Source organism: Xiphophorus hellerii, chromosome 18, assembly GCF_003331165.1.
Source record: "Xiphophorus hellerii strain 12219 chromosome 18, Xiphophorus_hellerii-4.1, whole genome shotgun sequence".
NCBI classification, from domain to species: Eukaryota; Metazoa; Chordata; class Actinopteri; order Cyprinodontiformes; family Poeciliidae; genus Xiphophorus; species Xiphophorus hellerii.
Genome location: NC_045689.1, coordinates 15,879,626 through 15,903,611, shown reverse-complemented (window position 1 = coordinate 15,903,611; position 23,986 = coordinate 15,879,626). Strand labels below are relative to the sequence as shown.

At 39.3% G+C, this 23,986-nt stretch overlaps 3 protein-coding genes across 6 annotated transcripts in view; all 3 read right to left on the bottom strand.

Moving 5' to 3' along the window:
- Positions 1-4,094, bottom strand: part of vaspb (vasodilator stimulated phosphoprotein b) — a 34,394-nt gene extending 30,300 nt beyond the window's left edge. Inside the window, exons 1-2 of one of the 4 annotated variants that reach the window (XM_032590450.1) lie at positions 3,994-4,094; positions 3,537-3,745 (exon numbers count right to left, since the gene is read on the bottom strand). In XM_032590450.1, the coding sequence (XP_032446341.1) occupies positions 3,537-3,541 (5 nt within the window). In that variant the 5' untranslated portion in view covers positions 3,542-3,745; positions 3,994-4,094. Of the gene's footprint in view, positions 1-3,536; positions 3,965-3,993 lie in introns of those variants that run through there. The other 3 variants (XM_032590449.1, XM_032590451.1, XM_032590448.1) reach the window with 3 other exon arrangements.
- A 7,932-nt stretch (positions 4,095-12,026) lies between these two features.
- snrpd2 (small nuclear ribonucleoprotein D2 polypeptide) lies at positions 12,027-15,708 on the bottom strand. Its single transcript, XM_032546222.1, has 3 exons — positions 15,576-15,708; positions 13,204-13,383; positions 12,027-12,416 (listed from the first exon to the last, which is right to left on the bottom strand). Coding segments are annotated over exons 1-3 (357 nt in total). The 5' UTR covers positions 15,578-15,708; the 3' UTR covers positions 12,027-12,241.
- An 813-nt stretch (positions 15,709-16,521) lies between these two features.
- Positions 16,522-22,171, bottom strand: foxg1c (forkhead box G1c). The gene is given in 2 exon segments (XM_032590293.1): positions 16,522-20,922; positions 20,924-22,171. Coding segments are annotated over 2 exon segments (1,179 nt in total). The 5' UTR covers positions 21,731-22,171; the 3' UTR covers positions 16,522-20,550.
- Positions 22,172-23,986: the final 1,815 nt, after the last annotated feature.

Below are 23,986 nucleotides of genomic sequence, written 5' to 3'. Positions count from 1 at the left end.
ACTGTCACACCAACTGTACAACAACACACTGAGGGGGTCTTTTGAAGTATATATCAACATGCAGCTCCTTTATGATGCATGAAATGAAACCATTATTCTTTTTTTTTTCATAATGGATAAGAATTCCCAGAAGCACACCCCAATTACCTCAAATTGGTATTACTGCTGGGGTGCGGCATATTAAAAAGTGTTTGGCAAAAAAGAAATGTGAAAGATCTAACAATTATTATTATTATTATTTTTTTTTTTTTACAAATTCTCTTTGTGCATTAACAGAGAATTGGCTAAAGACAGTGACTGATGGTAAATCGGGGCTTTGCAGAACAACCCAAAGTGGGTGGTGTCCTTGGCAAAGACATGTTCTCCCCAAAAATCAGCAGTTTTGACCAACTATGGTAATAAATGAAAAGAACAACAGACGTCAGACAGGCTGAAATTTGCTTGTGCTGCTTACATCAAAGAAAACAATCTGACTGTGCAAGGCATGAGGCAAACAAGTGGAGACTTGAAATACCAACACCAAAACATTACACAACAGTGCAGGAAGAACATGTTGCTGTTGCAACCCTAAGGAGTTGCATCTCAGCGTCCTTACAAAGGCATAAATGCAATAACGCTGGTGCATTTCTTAAATAACAGCTAGTGGCCTGTTGGGACATGGGAACAAGAAGAAGCGGAAGAAGACTACAGCGAATCCGATAAGGTCACAGTTTGAACAGCATTCCTATCTAGCTGATGCCAAAGGAGAGAAATGTGGTGTTGAGACATAAAAGAAATAACGGGGCAGGGCAGAGGGTGGGGTTGAAAGGGAGTGTAGGGGGGGGTAGTCTCCTCCTCGCTGCTTTTAAGACTGATCAATATCAGGCTCTTGCAAGGGAGCAGACAAGGAGTCCGCTCTGGAATCACTTCCACTCATGCAGAGCTACTGAACAAACTACAGGATGCTCAGCAGACAGAAAAACAGTGGGTTAAGCAGATGCATTACACCTGTTTCTGTGTATTATTTCTTGAGCCCGAGGCAGATGTGGGGATGGTGTCAGACGGGACAGCACTTTTCAGTCAGAGACCAATCCACAGAGTCAGCGTGGGAGAGGAGAGTCACCTCTCTGACAATAAGAGTGAATCACGATGCAAATTGATGCACTTCCTGGGCCACCTAGCCTCCAGGAAAGGAATCTGAAAGGCTGATGCAATGATCTGAACAGAGGAGTTATTGTTCACTGAGACAATAATGCAAAGATAACAACAACAAACGCTTCTAAATCTGATAACAGTGAACCAAGTTGCTCAGGGTGATCAGAACCAGTTTCAGAACTGGGTCAGTAGTTGAACTATTGATCAACTGCCTGAACTTCTGTGTCAACATTTACATTCCAGAGCCACAATGAGCACAAGCGGAGCTGCATACCAGTCATTACCCATTATGCAAGGTGACATGAACCCCTTTGGCCGCAGCCGGGGGTCAGTCAAAGCCGTAGTCATTTAGAGGAAGAGCTCCCTTCACCAACCTAAACAGGAAGTTCCTAACGTGACGTTAAGGAGGCTTTGGGTTAGCAAATATGTCTGACATGTGTGGTAAAGTCACAGGTATATTTTATGGTTGGGGAAGTACTACCCTCCACCCTCTTTGTGCCCTTCTAACTGCAGAAGAGCAACTCAACAATCGTGCAGTTAGCTTATCTTATTGCACCATGGTTAATAACTTTATTACACACTGCTCGGGCAGAACAGCGTGCTGTCGCATTGTGTGGTTGTGTCTCCAGAGCCATGATGTCTGCGTCATGCAAGGTTCCAGCATTTCAGAATGCCAAGGTTATTATGTAACTTAGGCACACATAATTATCACTGTGCATTATTTTAAGCAAGAGCCATGTTAAATGTGCACATCTAATGCAACTCGGTGCAAGGATTTCAGGTCGCGCCAGTGTTCAATCTGAGATCCCAGAGAGAAGTAGAAAGACTGCCCTGGACCTGTTGTCACTATCAAGGTTTAGGAATGTTTTGAACAGATACAGTTTTATGTGCCTAAAATGTTGCATAATTTTGTTCCTACAAATTGGAGTCATTTTTTCTGAGACACCAAAGGACATGTTCAAGTGCTTCCCTTCTCTCACATGTTGCTGTACACTAGCATCAGCTGGCGGAAAAAACGCTGATATACTTTTCTCTCTCACATACAACAAAAACATATTGGGCCATTTGGAAATACTTCTGGTTGTGTAAAACACACGAAGTGTTTAAGCTGAAAACAGAAAAAAGAATACCTGCACCTTTTAAACCTGTTTGAGCAGCCTGATAGTCCAGCTAATTACCAGGCAAATACCAGCCTGTTATATTTGTGTTATTCTAAAAATAGAAGAACTGCAAAACAGCATATTTTGCACATAAAACAGTTGAGAACTGCTACCAAATTTAACAACTAATTAGTCTGCATTGTTTTGTTGATCTAAGATGTGGCTAAACATATTGTTAACAGAACAGAACATTGTTATAACAAATAATCTCAAGTCTTAGGTTGACTGGGCATTTTCACCGTGATCAGCAAAACAAATAGAAAACCCAGGACCAACCCATGAGATATATTGTTACAGATGGGGCACTGTGAAAGGCTGAAGACACACAAAAAAAAAATCTAAAAAAAAAAAAAAAAACTGGTCACTCAGGTTATTCCTACCAGACTCCAGTTCCTCAGTGTAACTCTCAAGGACATGCACTTTGAAAAGATAAAACAAAAACAAAAAAAACTTCACACTAAACTAAGTACTAGTGGTGTTTAAATGTGAGATCAGAGCAACTCCAGCACATGAGTAGAGACTTCCAAGCTTGTAATTGCCAGCAGGCGCAGGCTGTGACAGGACATGGAATTTGTGGACATGAGCTGTGTGCCTGTGGGTCTTGTTCATGGTGCTAAACTCTGCTCTCCCACACGGAGGCAAACTGCAGCTCAGGGGGGGTAGCTTTAATGTGTGTCTATGGAATGCATGATGATGATGATGATATAAACAGCACAAGCTGCAGATTGGCCACAAGAAAGTGACCAATCTGCCGCTCAATAAGCGCGCCCCCTGCTTTGGATCTTAGCTAGACACCGAATCCTTTTTTTATGCCTTATAAATTAGACTGACCTCAGTAGATTTTTTTTGCACATGGAGATGTTTAAAATCTTAGCGTTATAAGTAATCTACAAAATAATAATAATAAAACTAAAACGTGTTGATGTGAATCAAACTGCTTAATCTCAACCCAAAGACTTTGAACAGGTAGAAAGCTGAAGTCTCAAGAAAGTTACTCGGTCACAAAAAAACCCAAAACTTCCTGCACAGTTTTAGCTGAGAACAAAAACAACCCAAAGCCCAGCTGTGTGTTTCTGAATGAGAAACTGGAATTTAACGCGTTACAAAGGCTGTCGAGATTAAACAAGCAGCTCAGACTCTTTAACCAGCAGCCCATGAGAAAACTAGCAACAGAAACATAAAAAAAAAAAGCTCGGCTGGAAACACAATGAAACATGAAGGGATCCGAGCCGCTTTACGCACCTCATTGTTCGGCCAGAGTGGAGCTCCTCTCCTCGAAGGCAACTTCGGATGACTTCAGCGGTGAAGCCCGGTGTTTACAGAGTCACCGCGATGAAATAAAAACTACACCGTCCAAAAGCGGAGAGGAGGAGGGGGTGGGGGAAACAGCACATCTAAAGCCGCAAACTGGGTAGTGGGATAAAGGAGCACACCTCGACGATTTCCTGGTTCTGTGGAGCGGGAGAGGAGGAGACGGAGGAGGAGAAAGAGGTGGAGGAAGACGAGGGGGGTAGATACAGTAGTGAAGCGGGCTTGTCAACTCCAATAACTCTCCCACAGTGGGTTTCTACGAAAAAAAAAGAAAGAAAGAAGTGAAGCTGAGAAAATAGAGGCTGCCCAGAAAGCTTCACTTCCTCTTTTCCCACTTTCAGGTGTTTTTATGTTTGCAGCTGCGCTAAGAAAGGTTGAAATGATATACCTCCGCGGGGCTCTTTTTCGTTCAGTCCGCGGCGCTGTCGGGTCACGGCCCTGCCGTGTGAATTCAAGGGAGTCTGGCCCAACCCGCCAGCTTCAAAGTAATCCCAGGACGCATTCAAGTGTGCTTCGTAAAATTCCTTTTCACGAATCACGAATTTAAACTGGGTTTTAGTTAGTTTGGTAGATCTGAGGCGTCTTTAAATTCAATTTGATGTGCTAATGCAGGTGCAGCTAACTAAACTAGAATGCCATCGAAGTAATAAGTTATTTCAGCAATTCAAATAAAAAAGTGAAACTCACTGATTTATACACACGTGTATGTGTACCTTCTGTATGACTTACATCTAAAAAAACACGTTTTTTCAGAAAATAAGAATATTACGTAAAGCCAGTGAATATATTTTTAATACAGAAAAGATAGCCTAATATATTCAAGGAAAAATCTCTGAGTGACGCCCCCCACAACAATCAGGGTAAATTTCTATAAGAATCTCAGATGCTTGAGTTTCAATGTGACGTTTCCATCTTTTGTGATGATTCGAGGAACCAAATCATCTGATGGTTTTGGTTCAACGTACTTTAGGAAGTCCTAAGTCAGCACAGCCGTCTAACAGGAATTTGCTGAACCAATGCTTTCCTCCACTAAACTTAATAGCGATGCTGATTTCATTTTCTAGCTGGCCTTTACTTGTGTCCACACTACCAAAACTACAAATACTTGTTTTAAAGGCAATGGCATCACTGTGCCTGACTTTAACTCCACAGAGAACTGAATCAGCCAGGAGCACGGTTAGGCCTCTCGCAAAAAGCAATAAATCAATTTATTGCATGATAAATTAAAACAAGCTCAATATTTTCCATTTACATGATTTATCGTGTTTCTCATTTCTCTCTCTCTTTTTACAAAACTGAACAACAAAAGTCTCAAGTCTGGTGAACTGGTCTCAACTACAACTCGCCCTTTTTTGGAAGGACAGATTTGTTTACAGAGCCTTCATAATTCCTTTTATTTGTTGATTTGTTTATTTATGTTGGATATTTAAAATGTCTTCCAGTTCCAGTGTTAAATGCTCGTTAGAATTAAAAGTTAAATGATCTTTGCAAATGTGTCCTTTCATTATTATGCCATTACTATTATATCACTTGAAAATGGTAGTCAAAACAACACTATTATCGTTTATCTTCCAGCAAAATTTGTTATTGTGACAGGCCTAGACGCCATATCTGATAAGAACTGAAGACCACTGCTAAAGTTGTTTTTGCACTTGTTAACTTGACTTGTGTGACAATTCTAGTGGTCTCTCAGGGCCCCCTATTGGTTTTGGGGATTTGAGTAGCTGGTTGACTTGCTTATGTCTTGTGCTGTGTGTAACACTATATTTTAAAATGAGAGCAATAATATCTTCCACATAAAAATCTTAAAACAGTGAACATCTTAAATCTGTGTTATTCTTTATGTTTTCCAACTTTGATGACATATAACATTTTTGGTTTAGCATATATATTGTCAGGATTTCTAGAATTTATGGTGAAATTAGTCTTATGCATACAAAAATGGCAACTATTGATCAGCACAGTTTTAAATTTTATAGTATAAGTCCGTTGCTTCAATGAAACAATGGTCGTTGAAAAAGTTATATTTATGTACCTTAACCTCACACTGAGTCAACTATAGCAGTGTTGACTATCCTTACTTCCTGTAAATAATGATGTTACTTTATTACAAGTACCCTTAAACTAATGGCACAAGCAAAGTATCTACATTCTCAATTCTCACAATTCCTTCACGAATGGGCACCCCATATTCCAATAGCACCTGAAGGCATCATTACATGAGAGGCTTTGCCATTATAAACCCTGCACATCACCCTACTGGCTGTTTGAGTAACTTCAAGTTTATCTTAAATATTCCACATAAATGCTATCTGGTAGGAATAGTTGCAGAAGAAAAACATGATCTCAATTTGACATATAAAATAAGAAAATTAAAGGGCTTTTAAATATGTTAAGTTGTGTTAAAAACAGATGTCAGCAATGAATAAAATAGTATTCCTCTCATGACCCAGTCCTCAGTGCTGAGATAATGCCTGATGTTAATTGAAGTGGAAAAGAGGATGTGAAAGGAATGCATTACGTGTGTGGCATGTGCAAACAAACTGAAAGCCAATATGCCCAGTTTCACTACAGGCACACTCTAAGACATACAAGCTTAAGCAACTGCTGGTATTTTTTTTAAAAAGCCATGTGTCCCCTGTTAGCTGAGCCATGAATTTCAAACAAACCCCCAGCAGTTGTGTGAGTCTCTGCTCCCATGTGTGGATGTGTTTGTGTGATTTGTGGTAGCCCAGACTCAACAAGTTGGTTCTCTTCCCAGAAAGTGGCCTGTAAAGAATGAGAAGCAGTCACACAGTAAGCTGAGGTTTCTCCTGAGCTCCTCCCTCTTTGCCACAGTTTTATTTCCACGACTTGACGTCAGCTGGTCAGTTTCGTCTGCAGGATGTGGAGGAATGTCACCACATGATCAAAACTGGTACATTAAGAATTTATCAAAGCTTGGCTCTTAAAGTTCACCTCTGTACCTTCATTGATCAGATTTTTTTGGAAAGGCTGTTACAAACTGCACTTTAATTTACATTAGAGAGAGAGTACGGTGTGTTCCCGAGCCAGTGTATTACCAAGGAAATACAGATAACTGAACCTCAATTAAAGAAACAAAGTTCAATCTGGATCTGCATTAATCAGCAGAAGTTTTTCCTGACAGTACAGTTCCTTGCAAAAGTTTTAACAGCCCTTAAACTTTTCAAATTTCCAGATTCACAATTGGACTTTTACAGGACTACTCTAAAACATGAATAGGTTTTCGATCTACTGGGTCATTGTTTAAAAATGTTATTGAAGCTCTGGCTATACAGTATGTGTAGGAGACTTTGTCATGATGCAAGATGTCATATTTTAAGTCTTTCAGCTCCATACAGAGTTCTACCATAATTGTTTTCTACTTATACTTCACTCTGTCTCTGCTGAAGAATACACTGTCCTGTCATTGCAAATATTTGATGTATCTTCTAGACAGCTTGTGGCAAATAGGATTTTTCCTTCCTACATTTCAACAATGGCACACCTGAGCTGTGGATCTCTGCAGCTCCTCCGGAGCTCTTGGCTGCTTCACTGTTTAAAGCTATCCCATCCATAAACTGAAACTAATATGCCCAGTTTTATTGGGCACACTCTAAGATAGACTCGTCCAGCCTGTCAGTTTTGCTGGCCACATCTTGTTAGGTCTCGAGTAAGGCCATATTCTTTTTATTTTCAGATCAAGCATAGTTCTGTAACCTACAACTGAGACATTCAAAGCTTGGAACTTTTTTCTGTAGCCTAGTCTTTCTCCAAATTTATGTACAATAAAAAACAACAAAGAGGTAAGAGGTATTCCACCTAAGATCTATTAGCCAGGAGAGCAAATTACTTTTCCTTCCTATGATTGGTGTGACGGGCGTAAGTATCGTTGAGCTCCGCACATTACATTTACATTCCAGTAGGTGGCACCACAGCCTAACAGAGCATGTTGAAAACTACACTGTGGTTAAATGTCTGGAAAATTAGCTAATTTAGAACTGAATAAACAAACATTCATATTGGAAATCTGAAACTGTATTTCACCCATAAAACATTTTGCATGGAACAAAATAAATATTGACATGAACGGAATATTAACAAAATTAGCCAAGTTACAGTATATTTGAGTATATGCAGGTAAATACAGTATGAGTCAATAAGTATAACATTAATGAAGATTGAATACCATATTATAAATACTTTGGGGAATCTAGTGTGTATTTTTTTCAAAGCTTCTTCAGGTTTAGCAGGCATGACTTGTATGACCAAAATCAACTAATTTCACTGGGCAGATATGTTATTCTGAATTTTGTGACAAAGATTAAGATTTCTTAGAAATAGAGGAAATGTACTGTATATTTGACTGCAGTATTTCTTGGTAACTGAATAGACACATTTAGTATTTCTATATGTAAAGCCCATATGTACTGTACACAAATTCCGTACTAAAATATGAGTATTTAAATTTTTCTTAAATAATTTTGTTTTTTGCTATAAATATGTATTCTCCTAAAAACTGGGATTTAATAGATAGACAAGGGCCTTAGTTGATTATGTCTTTGGCCTGGTATATCATCAGTAATGCAAAGTTAATTGTACAAACAGCCAGAATAAGACCAGCAACAAGACAAGAACAGATGATCTGATTCTTGTTTCACCTTCTTTCTCAGGTGCAGGGGTGTTTGTTTGGAGACCAGGTCTGAGGGTTCATACCCCTGATCCCTGTCATTTACTTTGTTGCTCTGCATCTGTGCACTTTATTGTGATGAATGAACACAGTGTTTGTGTTTACAGAACTGACACCTCCTTCTCCCCCCGGCCCCTCCACCTGGCCCGTCGGCCCTGACACCCGGACCATGGCTCTGCTTGAAAACAAACTGTGACGGCTGCTCCGGTTACAGGAGCCCGATCGATGCACTGCCGGGTGTCGCGTTGCTCGAAGGGATGAGTATCGCTGCATAGCCGATCGCTATCATAATCACACTTCCCCTCTGTTATCGCTTACCTACTGAATAAAACATCTGCCTTCCTGCCTGTGGATCACCCACCACCCCAAAATCTGGAGGGATGACGGCTTCTTCTTTGAGTGTCTTTGAGATGAGTGAGGTAACTTGAGGAAAGTGGACAATGATACCCAACAAATTAGGTCCCCAAAGTTGTTTTTATCACCGGCATCTCCAAATAGACCCGACCAGCTTTTGTCTCAGGATGCTGAAGCTTCACGTTTCATTGTTGAGATGTGTCATTTGACCCAAAACAACCTTTAGATGTCCAGTTTTTGATAAAGTCACTCATCGGCTGAGCTCAGCCAACATTTGGACCGCATGCATAAAGCAGTGATCAATTTAAATAAAAGGATTTAAAACACAACTCTATCGTTGTTTGTATTTTTCTGAAGACCTGTTCCCTTTGTTTTTAAGTTTTCTGATTGTTTTGTTTCTCTGACTCTAAATTTTGTCAAGTTCTTCTTCCTTCCTTAGTGTTAATTTTTCTTTTCCTTTTCATATTCCTGAACATTCATGGAGATAATTTGATCATGTGTTTATGCTTCTATTCAGTCGATATGCACCCTTTACTTTGATCTTGTTTCCATGTTTTTCTTTATTGTGTTGCGTCTGTTTTTTGGACTTGTGCTACAACAGCAGTAACACACAGGCCCAGACGTTGTGCAACAAGGCATAGTCCATTTTATAGCATTTTCTCATAAAGAGCAGAAGACTTTTTAGGTGTTCTTGTGCTATTATACACAACTAAAGAACAGTGTTTTATCCCTTATGGATTTCCTCTATTTTGGGAACAGTTTTGATGATGGTTTTATTTCTTAAGTGAAAATATCTCTGCAGATCATTCAGGTGTGTGAAAAAGTATTTTCCCCTTTTGTTAAAGGATTTATTATCTATAGCAACTTATCCATGCAGGCTCCTGGGGCTGGTGCATGTCTTCAGCAGTCACTGGGTGAGAGACAGGGGACATCTTGGACAGGTCACTAGTCCAAGGCAGGGCAACACAGAGACAAACATAAAAAAAAACATACACACACTCCTAAGGAAAATGCAGAGAGGCCAATTTACCTGATATACATATTTTTTGAAGGAAGTCTAACTACCTTCAGAGAGAACCCGTGGAGTGAACATACATACAACATGCAGCAAGATCACACACTGGGATTTCATCTCAGCATCTTCTTACTGTGAGGCAACAGTGTTAACATCTCCACCAGTATAAAGGCCATCTTGCAGTAATGAATGTTTTCAGAAGGCTGAGTTTTGTTTCAGTGGTCACAATCTGGCCTGATTACTATTTGGGCTGTGGAGCCAAGTAACCACTTGCACAGAAACTTTCTGACAACATAAAGAAGGCTAAGCAATCTCTAAACACATCATCACATCACGCATCAGCATCCCCTAACATCTGGTATTAAACTAAAACTTTACAGAAAAAAAGCACAGCAGCACATCCACCTCTGAAGAACTAATAGAAAAAGCTTTGGAGTGGCCTATTTAAAGTTTCGCTAGTCACTCCTTTGACCACTACATGTTTGCTAGCTTGCTCCTCTTCCAAGTGTGGCTTCAGTCTTGATCTCTCTAATTTGGTGAAGTTACAGCTAGTGCTAGCACCAAACACAAGATCAGGATGAGTCGGTTTTTATAATCATCTCTACAGGTGGCAACTAGGCATCTGATTAAACTGAAGCTGGAAAGTGGCCCTGTCAGGACTAATGTGGGCACTGCTCAGGTCCAGTTTATGTTTTGACCCTCTCCATTTCAAGAACAAGGATATAAATGACTGAAATGAAATTTTTCCAGAGCGGTGGCTGGACTCAGCCTTATATACAAGTTAAAGAGGTCCATCATCAGGTAGAGCTGCTGTTTCTCCTAATTGGATTGAGATGATTTGACTGGCGCATGGGGATGCCTTCTCTACTTCTGTTTGCAAGTTTTCTAGACCCAAATATCTACTGGAAGAACTGCATATGAGCTATAGTCTCTCTGGAGAAAATTATGTCTGGGTTTCCCTCCTGGACCTGCTGCCACCTAATCTTGAATACTTGGAAGATGATGGATGGATGGTCTATTTTAAGACTTATTTTCAGCTAATGTTTTAGTATCAGGTGTTCCGACATTCTTGTGGTTTGCCTTCATTAAGTCTACATTCCAACAACATATCTCTAAGGCAAATAGGCTTGGATTTCTCTTTTTAGCTGACTCAATGTTAAATGTGGAATGACAAATTTAATTCTAAAAGTACTCAGATTTTTCTAGCTGGACACTTAAAACCCCCCCAAATATTTTCCCCCAAACTACTAAGTCCCAAAATGTTAAGCATTTCTTTCAGGATGTTTCAGGATGTGAATCATTTTGCTCAATTTTTGTATAATATATGGCCTTAAAACAATTAAGTCAGCATTAGTTCTCCAGTTCTGAGTATGTTTGTTGATCATAAATATCTTTTTTGTGGCTTCCACAATACTTGTGAAAAATCCACATTACAGTCTCATATTTACCAACTTTCCTTGGGCAGCATATGCAACAACTTGTTTCCCAGCTCATGCTACATGATCTCCTAAAATGCCAAAGACTTGCCGTGAGCATAACTTCAACAGTCATGTGGGTTCAATGCGTTTGAATCTAATGCTCAGACTGGCTCTACTGATGCAGTCCTCCCTCTGGCTGGCCTCACCTGGATGCTGTAAATCAGCTAGGATATGTTGCTCACACACAAACACTCTACAGGTGCTAACCTCATGGGCACCCCAGTAATGTACGGGTCAAAGATCTGCAAAAAGCTGAAAAAAAACTTAAGCGTAATGATGTAATTGTTAGAAGCAAATACACTGATTGTGGACACATATAGGTCCTAAATAAAAGGCCTCCAGATAAAACAGGGCCAACACAAAGACCAATTCAGCAATCAATGCTCAAAAGGTTTAAAATACACAAGCGCTTTATTTATTTACACTCAACCACTGAATCTGAGAGCACCAAAGCGTGGAGGTTAGACGCCAACTGCCAGAGGAGTAAAGCGACACTAGCTGTTGAGCTATTAGGCCAATTAACAAAGTGGTCAGAAGGGGCCGGGGTGGCAGAGGAACAGCCTGAAATGGAGAGATGAGGGTGTGAAGTGACAGTCAGCACATCTGGTCTCATCAATAATGCAGCAGGCCTTTAAACGGCAGTTTGTCGCATGTTGAGCGCTGCAGACTGAAATCAAGCCTGACACCCAAGATGCTGTCAGCAGAGAGAGGAAGAAAAGAAGGAAAAGGCGGGTAAGAACCCTGGAGGGGAAAAAATAACTTTTTGCTATTGTTTTAATTCATTTATGTGATATGAACTCTGAACGAGCAAGGTGAAACCTAACTTAAATAAACCCATATTGATGGAGAGAGTCAACTAAAAAGATAAACACCAACAACTTCAGCATTTATCTATCATTTTTATTAACAAAATGAAAAAGACAAATCGAAATAATCAGCACATGCTGCACCTAACCTCTTGAGACACAGTGATGTCAACACAGGTTTTCTGTCTCAACAGTATCCACAACATCCAACATCAAAAAGGAAAAACAAAAAAGGTGAAAATATATCAAGCCCCTGACTTCAAAACCTTCCTACAGGTGGAACCCTTTAAAGTTCATTTTCCTGTAATGAGAGGATTTCTCAGGACAACGATCACAGAGTCTCCTCTGAGGAACATTTTAGAAATGTAGCGGTCCTTATTGACGGGCTTTGACTTCTTCTTTCCCTTCCCGCTTTTGGGAACCTCCGTCCACATCTCTTTCACGTTCTCCAGCACCATGTTACAATGCCTAAAACGACAAAGTAGACGCAGAGTGTAAAGACATCCTCTTCAAAAATTAAGCAGGATAAAAAAAACCCAACATTTTATTTTGCGCTGCCACATCACAAATTTACCTAAACTCCAGCGATGTATGTGAGGGTTTCAGAAGGTTATGGTGCTAAACTAAAAAAGTTAAATTCATAAAATCCCTACAGTTTAAAGCCTCTTTGCTGAGAGGGCAGAGAAAGCAACAATGTCTGATGTTTTCTTCAGCTAAATAGCATGATATTTAGTTTGTTGCTGCACAATACTGATCAAATGGCAGAAGAAGGCTCCTGCACCTTCCCATTACTTATAAGTAATACCAATAGGCATGAAAAACACAAAGAGCTATGGTGTAAAATTAAAGACGCACCACCCATGTACTAAAGCAACTGTAAGATAGGAGCAGTATGTTAATTAGCACATTGACGTTCCCACAGAAGCAGCTAGCCTCATTAATATACATGCCAATATCAAATTTGTACTCTTCAAAAAAAGATAAATAAGCAAAAGAAATATATATTCTGCACATTAAGCACTTCTAACAAAAACTAGAGATTAAATCAGGTTCCATAATCTTTTTAAACAAAGTCTTCAACAGCCATTTACTGGCAGCTTTTCCTCCTTTTTTAAATTGGTTTTATGTTTACAAGCTTTTTCTTCACACTCAAACACCTTTATCCCTAGACTTCTGCAGTTCTTGCACAATCCTTAAACATTTTTAAGCAGACACAGTATGTACCCTGGGGCCTGTTTTGTGAGTCACTGGGTACCTGTCAAAGGCTTTGACTCTTCCAAGCAGTTTCTTGTTGTTGCGACAGTTGATGAGGACCTGAGTGTTGTTCTTCACTGACTGGGTGAGCACTGACAGTGGCCCGGTGTTGAACTCTTCCTCCTCACGTTTTTGGAGCTCCTCAGGGGTCATCTCCGATTTGGGCTTTGTTAACAGACTCCTGCAATAGGACAGCACACAGTAGTAGCTATTTCAGACCAACTCAGAAAATTTGGTATAGTCATGCTTCTCAGGTAGACCTTCAGAAGAAACTGATACACCTATAGATTTTATAATAAAATGTTCGTTCAGCATGTTTTTAAATGTGCCTAATGCCTAAACACCAAGATTAACTAATTTGGTAAAATAGAACATACTTTAAAAGGCCCAGCATGGCCGAGTCAAAGTTGAAAAGTCAAACCACGGTCATGTGGTTGCAGGACATACGTTTTCACACACACCCTTCAAGGTCCACAAGACACACCGAGCAGAGTTCCTGTGAAACCCTTCTGCTGCCGTGTACATCATGGGGTTTTGTCATAGATGTGGCTTACAACAGTATAGTAAACACAGTAGTCATGGCAGAGAGCATCATCTATTATAAGTCCACAAACTCAGAGGTGGAGAAAGTAGTAACTGATGAGTTGAAACATTTAATTTTATTTTCTGTTAGCGGAAAACAAAAGAAAAAGAACACAATGCGTCTGTGGGACGTTCGCCCGCTGTATCGGACCAGAAACGAGCTGGGGAAGTTAAGTGTTTTGATCCAACAGTACGTACTTCCTCATGGCCTCAGAGAATTGCTCCTCAAAACTATCCATCCAGCTCTCTAGCTTAAAAAGAGGCTTCTGGAAGTTGAGTAGTTGTTTTCTATGTAAACACACCCATGACCAATCAAAAAGTAGTTTGGCATGCAGAGGGGACCAAAAGTTCACCAGGGTGATGTGACAAGAAGTGGACGACATGAGGCTGAAAACAAAATGACACGATTTTCAGTTATGTAACTGCGACAATCAGAACTGATTTCGGCACATCGCCCTGACCATGCTGGGCGTTTGGCCCCAACAACAATTTTACAACTTTTATTCTCTTAGTTTTGGATCTAGAAAAAAGGACCTTGATATCATGAACCATCGATACACTGTCATTTGCATAGATCACTATAGGGCTGCACAATATTGAAGACATAAAAAATCCACATTTTCCTGTTTGCCAATGCAATGCTTCCACCTCTGCAACTTCTAGCATTCTGGGAACTATGCTCTGTGTCAGGGTTTGGTATCTGCTGCTGACGTGGAACTCTATCCAAATGGATGAATAAACAAATGCTAAGGATTATTTTCCAAATTCTCACCACTTACAATATTCAGAATATAACACAGAACAAATATTCCTAACAGCTCTCTACGATACTAATCTTACAAAATCTGATATTGTGATGATACATTTATGAAATATCAGAAGCAATATTTGCAAATTTTCTTCAATCCTCTCTTTCTCATGTGTGCTTCCATCACTATGCCACTGTTTGCATTTTGGGCAATGCCATTTGTGTCCAGTGTGAGAATCTGAATGATCTGATTTGATACAAGCACACATGCTTAATTACAGTATTTAACTATAATGTATACTTTGAAATAGAATATAATCCCTTTTTGGCACAACGCTCTGAGTTGCTATTTATAAATTAAAACAATCTCAAATGAGCTGTAACAAACACGACTGGCTATTACTAGTGAATTACCCAACACATCATTTTCATCAAAGACCGTTTTTTGTACCTTTCATTGTAAAAGAAAAATAGTTTCTGTTATTTGGGATCACAACATTTCACGTGTTTTAATGTTAACTGAATTTTTTTTACATTATCCCAGAAAATAGGCTTTATAAATGGCTATTTAAATAAAAAAAAAAAACTCTTAATGTTCAACGTACACAAATTTTATTTCTGACGGTATTTTACTTTTTAAGTTGCTTTTCTGTGTAAAGCAGTTTGTTTTAGCTCTTAAACCTAAAAAATGAAAATGAATTCTCTGTAGCTTTCTAGCATTAACTGAGCTTACTACAGGTTGACTGAACAGAGATGTATCGTTCCACTTAGATACATTTACTCTTTACCTTAATCTGAGCAAAAGATAATGAAATAAAATCTGTTGTACAAGATCAACCAATTTTATTTACAGTAATAGCTACGTAGTTAAGACCTAGCTCATTGAACAACACAACCAGCATTTAGTCGAGCTAACTAGCCTCTGTGCTGAAAAGGCTAACTTCATTAGCATTAGCCTAGTTGCAAGAAGTTACTACTCATAGCAAATGCTTAGAAAAACAATAGCAATTTACTAAAGACCACTTGATATAAATTATACTTACATTATTGATAGACTATTGAATCAGTCTTTGTAATTAATACAGCGCTTATCTCCACCGGTAGCTTCGTAACGACAACGATACAGACTGACTCGCGTGTTTGAAGTGACTTCCGGGTTACTTAATACGCGCTTGAAGCTGTTGATATAACTACCGGGTTACAGCAGATGGCCTCTCATTCACGAACACAGAACTCTCTCTCTCTCTCTTTTTTCTTTTTACAAAAACTTTATTTCGTGTATTTCTCACTGAGTTCCGACAAATGTTTTAAAAATGTTCAATAATAATGTGAATGTTCTTCTTTTAAACTTGGGCTATTTTGAATTATTAAATAACAGTCGTTGCTTTTTTTTTTTTTTACACATTAATCGCATATATGATGAAACTAAATTGTTTTTCGACTGGTAACTCTCAAATGTACTTTACTACAACTACTGCTGCTACTACTACAAATAATATTTTTTCATTGAAAATTATAACAGTGACAATAAATTACAAATTTATTGTAATTTATTCTTTAATAAAAATCAGCCTTGAATTCGAGTACATTTATTTAGTGGAGAATGAATGTGAACGAATAACTAAAGGAGGGAAAAAACAAATCACTGTTGTACATTTAATAAGGGTTGAACAAAAAGAAAGAAGAATCTTTGACCATTCTGTTTTGCATAGTGAGTGTCATGTGGCTCCTTTCTTATGCGTTCTTCTGTCCTCATATCCCTAGTGTGTTTAGTAGCACAGTTTTGAAGGACTAGTTGAACTCATTATTTGGTAGCATACAATACTTTCAAGTGTAACTATACATATTTGATCAGTTGGATCGACCCTCACTGATTCTAAAGTTTTGAATTCTGGTCTTGTTTGTAGCATTCTCCACATGTTTACTGTGTTCCCTGTGGCTTGTGGCAAACCACAAAATGCTGTTTAATGGCTTTTTGAGAATAATGTCTTTTTTTTGCCACTGTGTAAAACACAGGGCTAATGTGTTGAGTGCACAACTAATAGTTGTCTGGTGGAAAGATTCTCCCATCTGAGCTGTCAAACTCTGCAACTCCTCCAGAGCCTCTTGGCTACTCTTTGAATACTACTGACCTCCTTTCCCAACCTGTCAGTTTTGGTAGGTTTATGATTGTGCCTTAGTTATTTAATTTTCAGATAATGGGTTGAGCAAATTCTCATCAGATGTTGAAAGCTTGGGATATTATTTTCTAAGCTAACCCTGCTTTAACCTTTTCCACAACTTTGTTCCTGACCTATCCACTGTGCTCCTTGGTCCTCATGATGCTGTTCACCAGTGTTCTCATACAAACCTCCAATATCGTCACAAAACAGCTGGATTTATATTGAGGTTAAATTGCATGAAGGTGGTCTTTGTTAGTCTGAATACATCGGGTAGGACTGGATTTAGTTTGTTAGTATAGTAGGAGAGGACTGAATACATATTCATGCCAAATCGTCCTTGTACTTTATATTTATACACTTCTTTTGTTTCACAAAAAAATCAACTGCTATTTCTTATTGCAATGTGAAACTACATCACAGTTTGAGTGGTATAAAGGCATTTGCAATGCATTGTATTGTGCCCCATTATGTTAAAAATGACAAAAAAGATGTTCAGAATCAAAAGCTGAATTTCTCTATTTTCAGTGGGACATCGTGAAACTGCAACAAAAGATGAATTTGACTTTAAGACATCTTTACAGAGGTGTTAATAAAAGTGACAAGGATTTCTAAAGTAAAATGCAAGAAATAAACAAATCACAGTTTGATGCTGATCTTTAGAGATAAACAAGAATTCACCCCAAACAGTGAGGGAAAAATGAAAACAATCCAGAGTGAAACAAATACGCAACTTTTGTATTACAACATACAATCAGACAGCTGACAGAAAATGAATTGATTTTATATGTCAGAAGTTTACTTCTATTCTCAGGCAGATTTCACATACGGAAGACACTGTTAACTGTAGCTGGTCAATATGCCAAACATAACTTCAGGCAATTAAGTTACTTTCGATTTTATGTTCTAAAGTCACTATGCAGATTTGTCTCAGGTCGGTAGAAGACTTACCAGGGCTATTATTGAAGTATTAGCTGAGATTAATTTTTCAAGTGTGAGGACATGTTTCAGAATGAACCTTTTCTGCGTATGAACAACCCAGAGGAAATAAATAAGGATGAGGGAGCAGCTAGGTTGATACTGCAATCCAAACAGTTAAGCCTTTGTTATGCTCTTTAACAGAGTAACAGGAAATCGTGAATGTGAGTGTGTCTGTTAGAGAGAGTGAGAGACATGGGGATGTATGCTACGGTGAAGCAATGAGACACTAAGAGATTGGCTTTCTGGCAAGAGACAGACAGACGCCTATGGGTGCTCAACCCACCCACCTTGTTCCAAAGGTTACACATCTACCTGAGGAAATCACTTACTGCAGATAAAGGCAGGCTGTGTGTTGCCGAGGGAGGTGAGTGTGTGGGATTGATTTTCAGGGTGCACGGTTCTATACCTTTAAGAAGCGCACCAGAGCCAAGAGACTCAAATCTTAAGATGTGGAGAGCTCAGCGTTACCTTACAGCTGATGGGACAGCAGAAGCTAATCTGGAAACACTTTTCAGCTGCCTAATTAAGAGAGCAACAAGCATTAAATCAGATGGGCCAGACAAAGATTTATTCAGCAGAACTATCAACATATGACACAACCTGGAAATCATGTAGGATTCATTTCAAAACTGGTTTTCTGCAGAAAATGAAACATGATGAACTTTTTTCAGGTTGGGCAGGGGAGGCTGCTGCAAAAATCGGTCTATTAACTAGACAACTTTTCACCAGTTGAAATTTCACAATGATCTCAATTTGGCTTCATAAGAATGGGGATGAAGCTGGAATCTATGTAATTGGAAGCATCGATTTGATTTGATTTTGAGCAGACTGAATTCTCAATGACTGCACCGTGGAGCAGTTTGCCCAGTTGCTTTGCGGCAAGAAAGTCCAGTGTTTGAATCCCGACCCATGACTTTCTGCATGGAGTTTTATGTCTCTCAAATACGTGCACACAACATGCACGCCCTACTTTAAACATTTTTTTGTGCAACATTTTTGTATTTTTTTCATTAACCCTTATAAAAGACTGCAATATAAGATTGAAGTTAGAGATTTTATCGTAAAAAAAAAACAACGTAAAAAACCGCTGAAGCGTTATTAAAACTTTTTCAATTAGAGTGAAGCATATCAATCTGCACCTTCCAGAACGCAACATAAACATTTTTGCAGTTTTGATGTGCAAGGAGAACCAGAAACAGCCTTTCTAAAGTGTCTACAATTCGGTATCTCTGTCATTTTCAGTTCCCTGTCAGCACAGACATCAGCACCAAGCTCTGTTCATGAAACAATAATTAGCTCAGTATTTATGTTTATCAGGAGACATGTTACAGGAAGGTGATTAGCAGAACCAGATCTTCTCACATCTCCTTATGCAATTAAAACACCTCGTACGCCTATTGACTCCCACCTCTGTCCTCCACACTTTTCCCCCGCCGCCACTATTACTCATGGCACTAATGAAAATATTCACCTGCATCTACCTAGACAGCGAGTTTGCCAACAGTGAAGTTACCTGATCCAGATCCGTCTGCCTTAACCACAGAGCGACTGTGACTGACGGGCTGATGTCTTTCTACATAAAAGCGCTTTTGTTTAAAGACGAGGCAGCCGTCCAGGGAGAGGTGCGCTAATCTGTTTCCCCAAAGATCTCATTTGGTTTTTTTGTATTAATTTGTGGAGGATGGGCGGCGGCGGAGGGAAGGTGAGGGAAAGTTTAACAGTCAGTGATGAAAGGACATATAGCCAAACACTGATCAAGAAGATCTGCACCACTGGAAATGTCGTGTTTGATCACTATAATAATAATAATAATAATAATAATAATAATAATAATAATAATAATAATAATAATAATAATAATAATAATAGACAAACATTCCACTCACAGGCTGCTATTCATATATTATTTTAAACGGGTAATTTAGTCCATCTGTTTCCCTTTTGCGGGCTCAAATCTCCAGAGTGAAACGCTTAATAACGAAGCCAAATAGGAACAATCAACAACAGCATAAGGCTTTAATGAGGAGGGAAGAAAACACAATTTAAAATGCATTATTTATCGTTTAATTACATGTAAAGTAATTAAACTAGGAATGTAATATGTTTTTTTTTTAGTTGCAACAACGATGAAACCGAATAAGTGCAGCAAATGAACAATTTTAAATTTCATAATGTTTATACAATCAGCAATCTTTAATTTTACAATTATTTTTGGCTCTTTTGGGCTAATGAAATTCTTTTCTTTGAACTAAACATTTTTCTTGCTGCTTTGTAGTTTACATTTAACCTGGACTCCTTTAAAAACAGCATTTATACCTGAAATGTGTCGCTGAGCAGAAAGGAATCACTACAAACGAACATTTTCCTCACTGATATCTCTTTTGCACTTACTTGGCATCTGCTCACCAAACGTGCTCACAAAACTTCGAACACACCCAAGCGAATGCGTGGGAAATAATAACACATAATACACGATAACAATGTATGTTTCAGCTAGAAAGTGTTGCACTATTAGTTATTTTTCTATTTTTAGATCATTTCTCTGTCCTCATTTATACTGTTATTAAATATAATTATGCGCATTTGTTTGGAGATAAAGGCGTGCGTAATCAGATACTGAGGCACAACTTAAGTAGTGTAAGCACCAAGAGACTGCTTTATTTACAACATATTGCCTGGCATTAATAATCTTCGAGTTGCATTTCCATCTTACTATAACACTTAACATTTTCGCAGGTTATTCGTTCATAGCAAAACTTTCAGCAGACATACACTTGTCAGTTTAGGTTGAGTTTTTTTTTTTTATTTCTTCAATTTCTGTTTTTCATGAATGCTACATTGATGGGTTTTTTTTTTCTTCCGACGTAGTCTCATTTTTTTATATCCCAAAAGAAGGGCTTGAGCTGACTTGAGGGCAGTAATTTGGAAAGTCAGTACAATATCCTCCCAGTTCTGAGTGCCCAGCCTTGGACAAAAGCTGTCCAGTCTTGGAAGCACCGCACTCCTCCGGACACGGACTAAATGCTGCCGCGCATGGTATTTGGTGGGAGTAAAAGTAGCTGGCCTGTCCGGAGATCATGTTAAATGAGCACGGGTCCGACAAAGGCAGGGTGCATGCGGGGATGGACGTGGCGGAGAAGGAGGCGCAGGCGGAGCCGATCTGATGGCGCCGTGACTGCGCGCAGCTGACTCCGATGTAGGACATCTCCTGGCGCGTCCGCACGAACCTGTCAGCGTCTGCTAGTGCTTGTTGCACTCAGCCGAGTCTGATGAGAAACCACCGAGGCAGCGTGGTTGGACAGGCGCGGCTGGCCGCGCAGGTAGGTCCCCGCGCCGACATGAGCGCGCATCGGTGCTTGTAGAGGAAGGAACGGCGGCACAGGCCAGTAAAACGAGCTTGCTGCGGCTAATGTAACACTGGCTGCCGTGTTGGGGGGCATCAGTCGACCTCCCCCTCCTCTCTTCAGACCAAGTTTGCTCCTGGAACTGACCGTGGCTCTGCGCCGGAGTTTCCCAGACGTGCCGCCGATGAACACATCGTCACTGCAGGGGTCCAGCATCCAGTAGTTGCCCTTACCGGGGTCATCGTAGTGCCGCGGCACCTTAACAAAACACTTGTTCAGACTCAAGTTGTGTCTGATTGAGTTTTGCCATCCCTGTCTGTTCTGTCGGTAGTAAGGGAAGTTGTTCATGATGAACTCGTAGATGCCGTTGAGCGTCAGCCGTCGCTCTGGACTTTGGCGGATCGCCATCATGATGAGCGCGTTGTAACTAAAAGGAGGTTTCTCGGGTTTGACGCTTTCTTCCTCTTCTGTTTTCTTTGCTTCCCTTTTATTTTCCTCTCGCTTCGGAGGTTTGATATCCTTTTTAGAGCTTAGTTTGGAGTTTTCGCAGCTTTTGTCGCTGTCAAAGTTCTCTTGACAAGTTTTCTCAGAATGAAGGGAAGGAGAAGAGGGCGAGTCCTGGTCATCCACCATCCCTTCTCTTCTCCACAGCAGACTGCTGATGCTGAAAGAGGACTTGTGGAATAATCGCTCCGGAGTTTTTAAATCCTCCATCTCAATTTGTGCGCGCAGTCACTGCCTACAGTCGAGCTGCCCGTGAAACTGCGGGAGGGCGCGTCACTGAGCGCGTATAGAGCAACGATGAGCGGATTCAAAGTGGTGACGAGCTAAGGACGTGCTGACCAAAACTTGCCAACACATGCGCATAATAGCAGCAGCACCGGCAAAGCTGGGCCAAGGTATAAGCAAACTAAGCCCATGCCAAGGGTGTTGCAATTAAATCGATCTTCTAAATCAAATATGAGCCTTCGTTTTAATATTTTTATGACAATTTCCTAAATAGTGAATTTCAAAGGTTTAGAATCGTGTTAAATGTAAATATTACGAACAATAAACAGATGTTTAAAGGGGAATCTCTAGGGTGATAGTTATGCTCAGGCAGTCATGCTACAAGTTTAGTGACTTTCAATGATTGTGGTTATTTCATTTCATTTTTAATTTTAATTTTCTGCACTCTGGTTCCCATTTATTAAACATTTGTGAAAAACAGGATCGTTTTGATGCTCATTTCAGGACGGAAGACATGTTTCAATTAGCACGCATGCTTTCAGATTTCCACAGGTGAGAAAGTCGGGGTGCACGTGTCACAGAAACAGTGATGTGAAAAGATACATTTGTTCTCTCTGTTTTACTTAAAGATCATAAATCAATTTTTTTTGCCAACCATTATCAAAGTAAACACAAAATCACTTTTCAAAACCTGAAGAGGAAGAGCTATTTCTACGGCACTTGGACTCAAGTGAGCCACAGTGATTGCAAGCATTCACAAATGAAGAAGACATGAAAGAGGGGTCAAGTATACCTAACCCTTACCAATATTCTTAAATACCTTTTTACCGTACTGAGTTAGTCAAGACTTAAGCGTAACCACATATTTTTATGTTTATTGGTGGTTTTTTTTTATTTATTAATGATTTAATTTAAGCAGTTGAATTTCAGGATCACAGAGAGTCATTGCTGAAATGTTCCAACAGCTGGCGTTAAATTGTATCATTGGATTGACTTTTACGTTAAATACGAGTGGAAATTTACGAAAAGTCCTCCTTATGTGACAAGAGAGAGGATGCTGAAGGAGAATAACTTTACACTTTTGAAAGTGTAAAGTTCAAAATGTTCTTTTTCAGCTTTAACTGGAGATGATATTCTTATTCTGAAACAAAGTTGCTATTTGATTCTGGACTTTGTTTGACATAAATTGCTGACCAAACATTAAATAGTGCTGTAGGTGTTTGTGTGTAATTGCACACAGGAAGCTCACATTCGTACTTGGGCCAAAGTGAAGAGGTAACTTGGGGATCCAAACGTGGTAATGAGTAATCCTTGGATCAAATGGAGAAATCCTGCTTTACATGACCAAGAAACAGTGTGACCTAATTTTGGCATGTGCAGCACTGCACAATGTCGTGCTGGACAGTTTGTTTTAACGTGATAATTTCAATAAACTGATATAAACAAAATCATTTCTATTATGTGACTTATGAATACATTCTGAGATGAATGGGATTAAAATATAACATCTGCAGACTTTTTTTTTTTTTACATGCAAAACTATATTATAAGTTTTGTTTGTGTCTCACTGTTAGGATGTTGCCATCTTCACATGTGACAAATGTATTTTTTTACTATCTTGTTTTTTTTAGTATTGTCAAGTCTGTGGGTGAGGCCATCCAACTTATGAAAAGAACATGAGAAAACATTTACATCAAGACTATTTTAAAGCATCAGACCTCTGCAAGAGTGTTTTCCACAACAACTTTACATCCAAATCTACTCAGTTTTGATATATGAGGCCTAGTAAACACATTTTCAAACAATACAAACCTAAATATTTGTGATTTATGATAATTGTTCTGGAGAACAACTAAGTACACTTGAGCTCCTCCTTCTTCACTAACAACACTTACAGGTCACACCATTGCAGGGGATGCACACACACACACACACACACACACCCCCACACACACACCCACACACACACACACACACCCACCCACCCCCCCCCCCCCCCCACACACACACACACAATGTGAAACGGATTTGAGTGTCATAAAAAACAAATTTGTTTTACAGCCAATTTCAGGAATTTATTCATTCATTTTTCTCACTAATTAACTATAAAACAAGTTCTGTTAAATGCAAAATGCGCCAATGATAGTAGGTGCACGGTCAATTCAAATAATAGACTAGAATTGCTTTGGTGACTGAAGCAATGTATCCAAACCTAATTTAATAGCAACATGAAAAATAACA

Bases quoted from the DNA above. Each gene is read 5' to 3' on its own strand.
- snrpd2 (XM_032546222.1), bottom strand. The intron at 12,417-13,203 runs GTACCCAGTGAC...TTGTCGTTTTAG, and splicing joins AGAGTCAAAGCCTTTGACAG to GCATTGTAACATGGTGCTGG.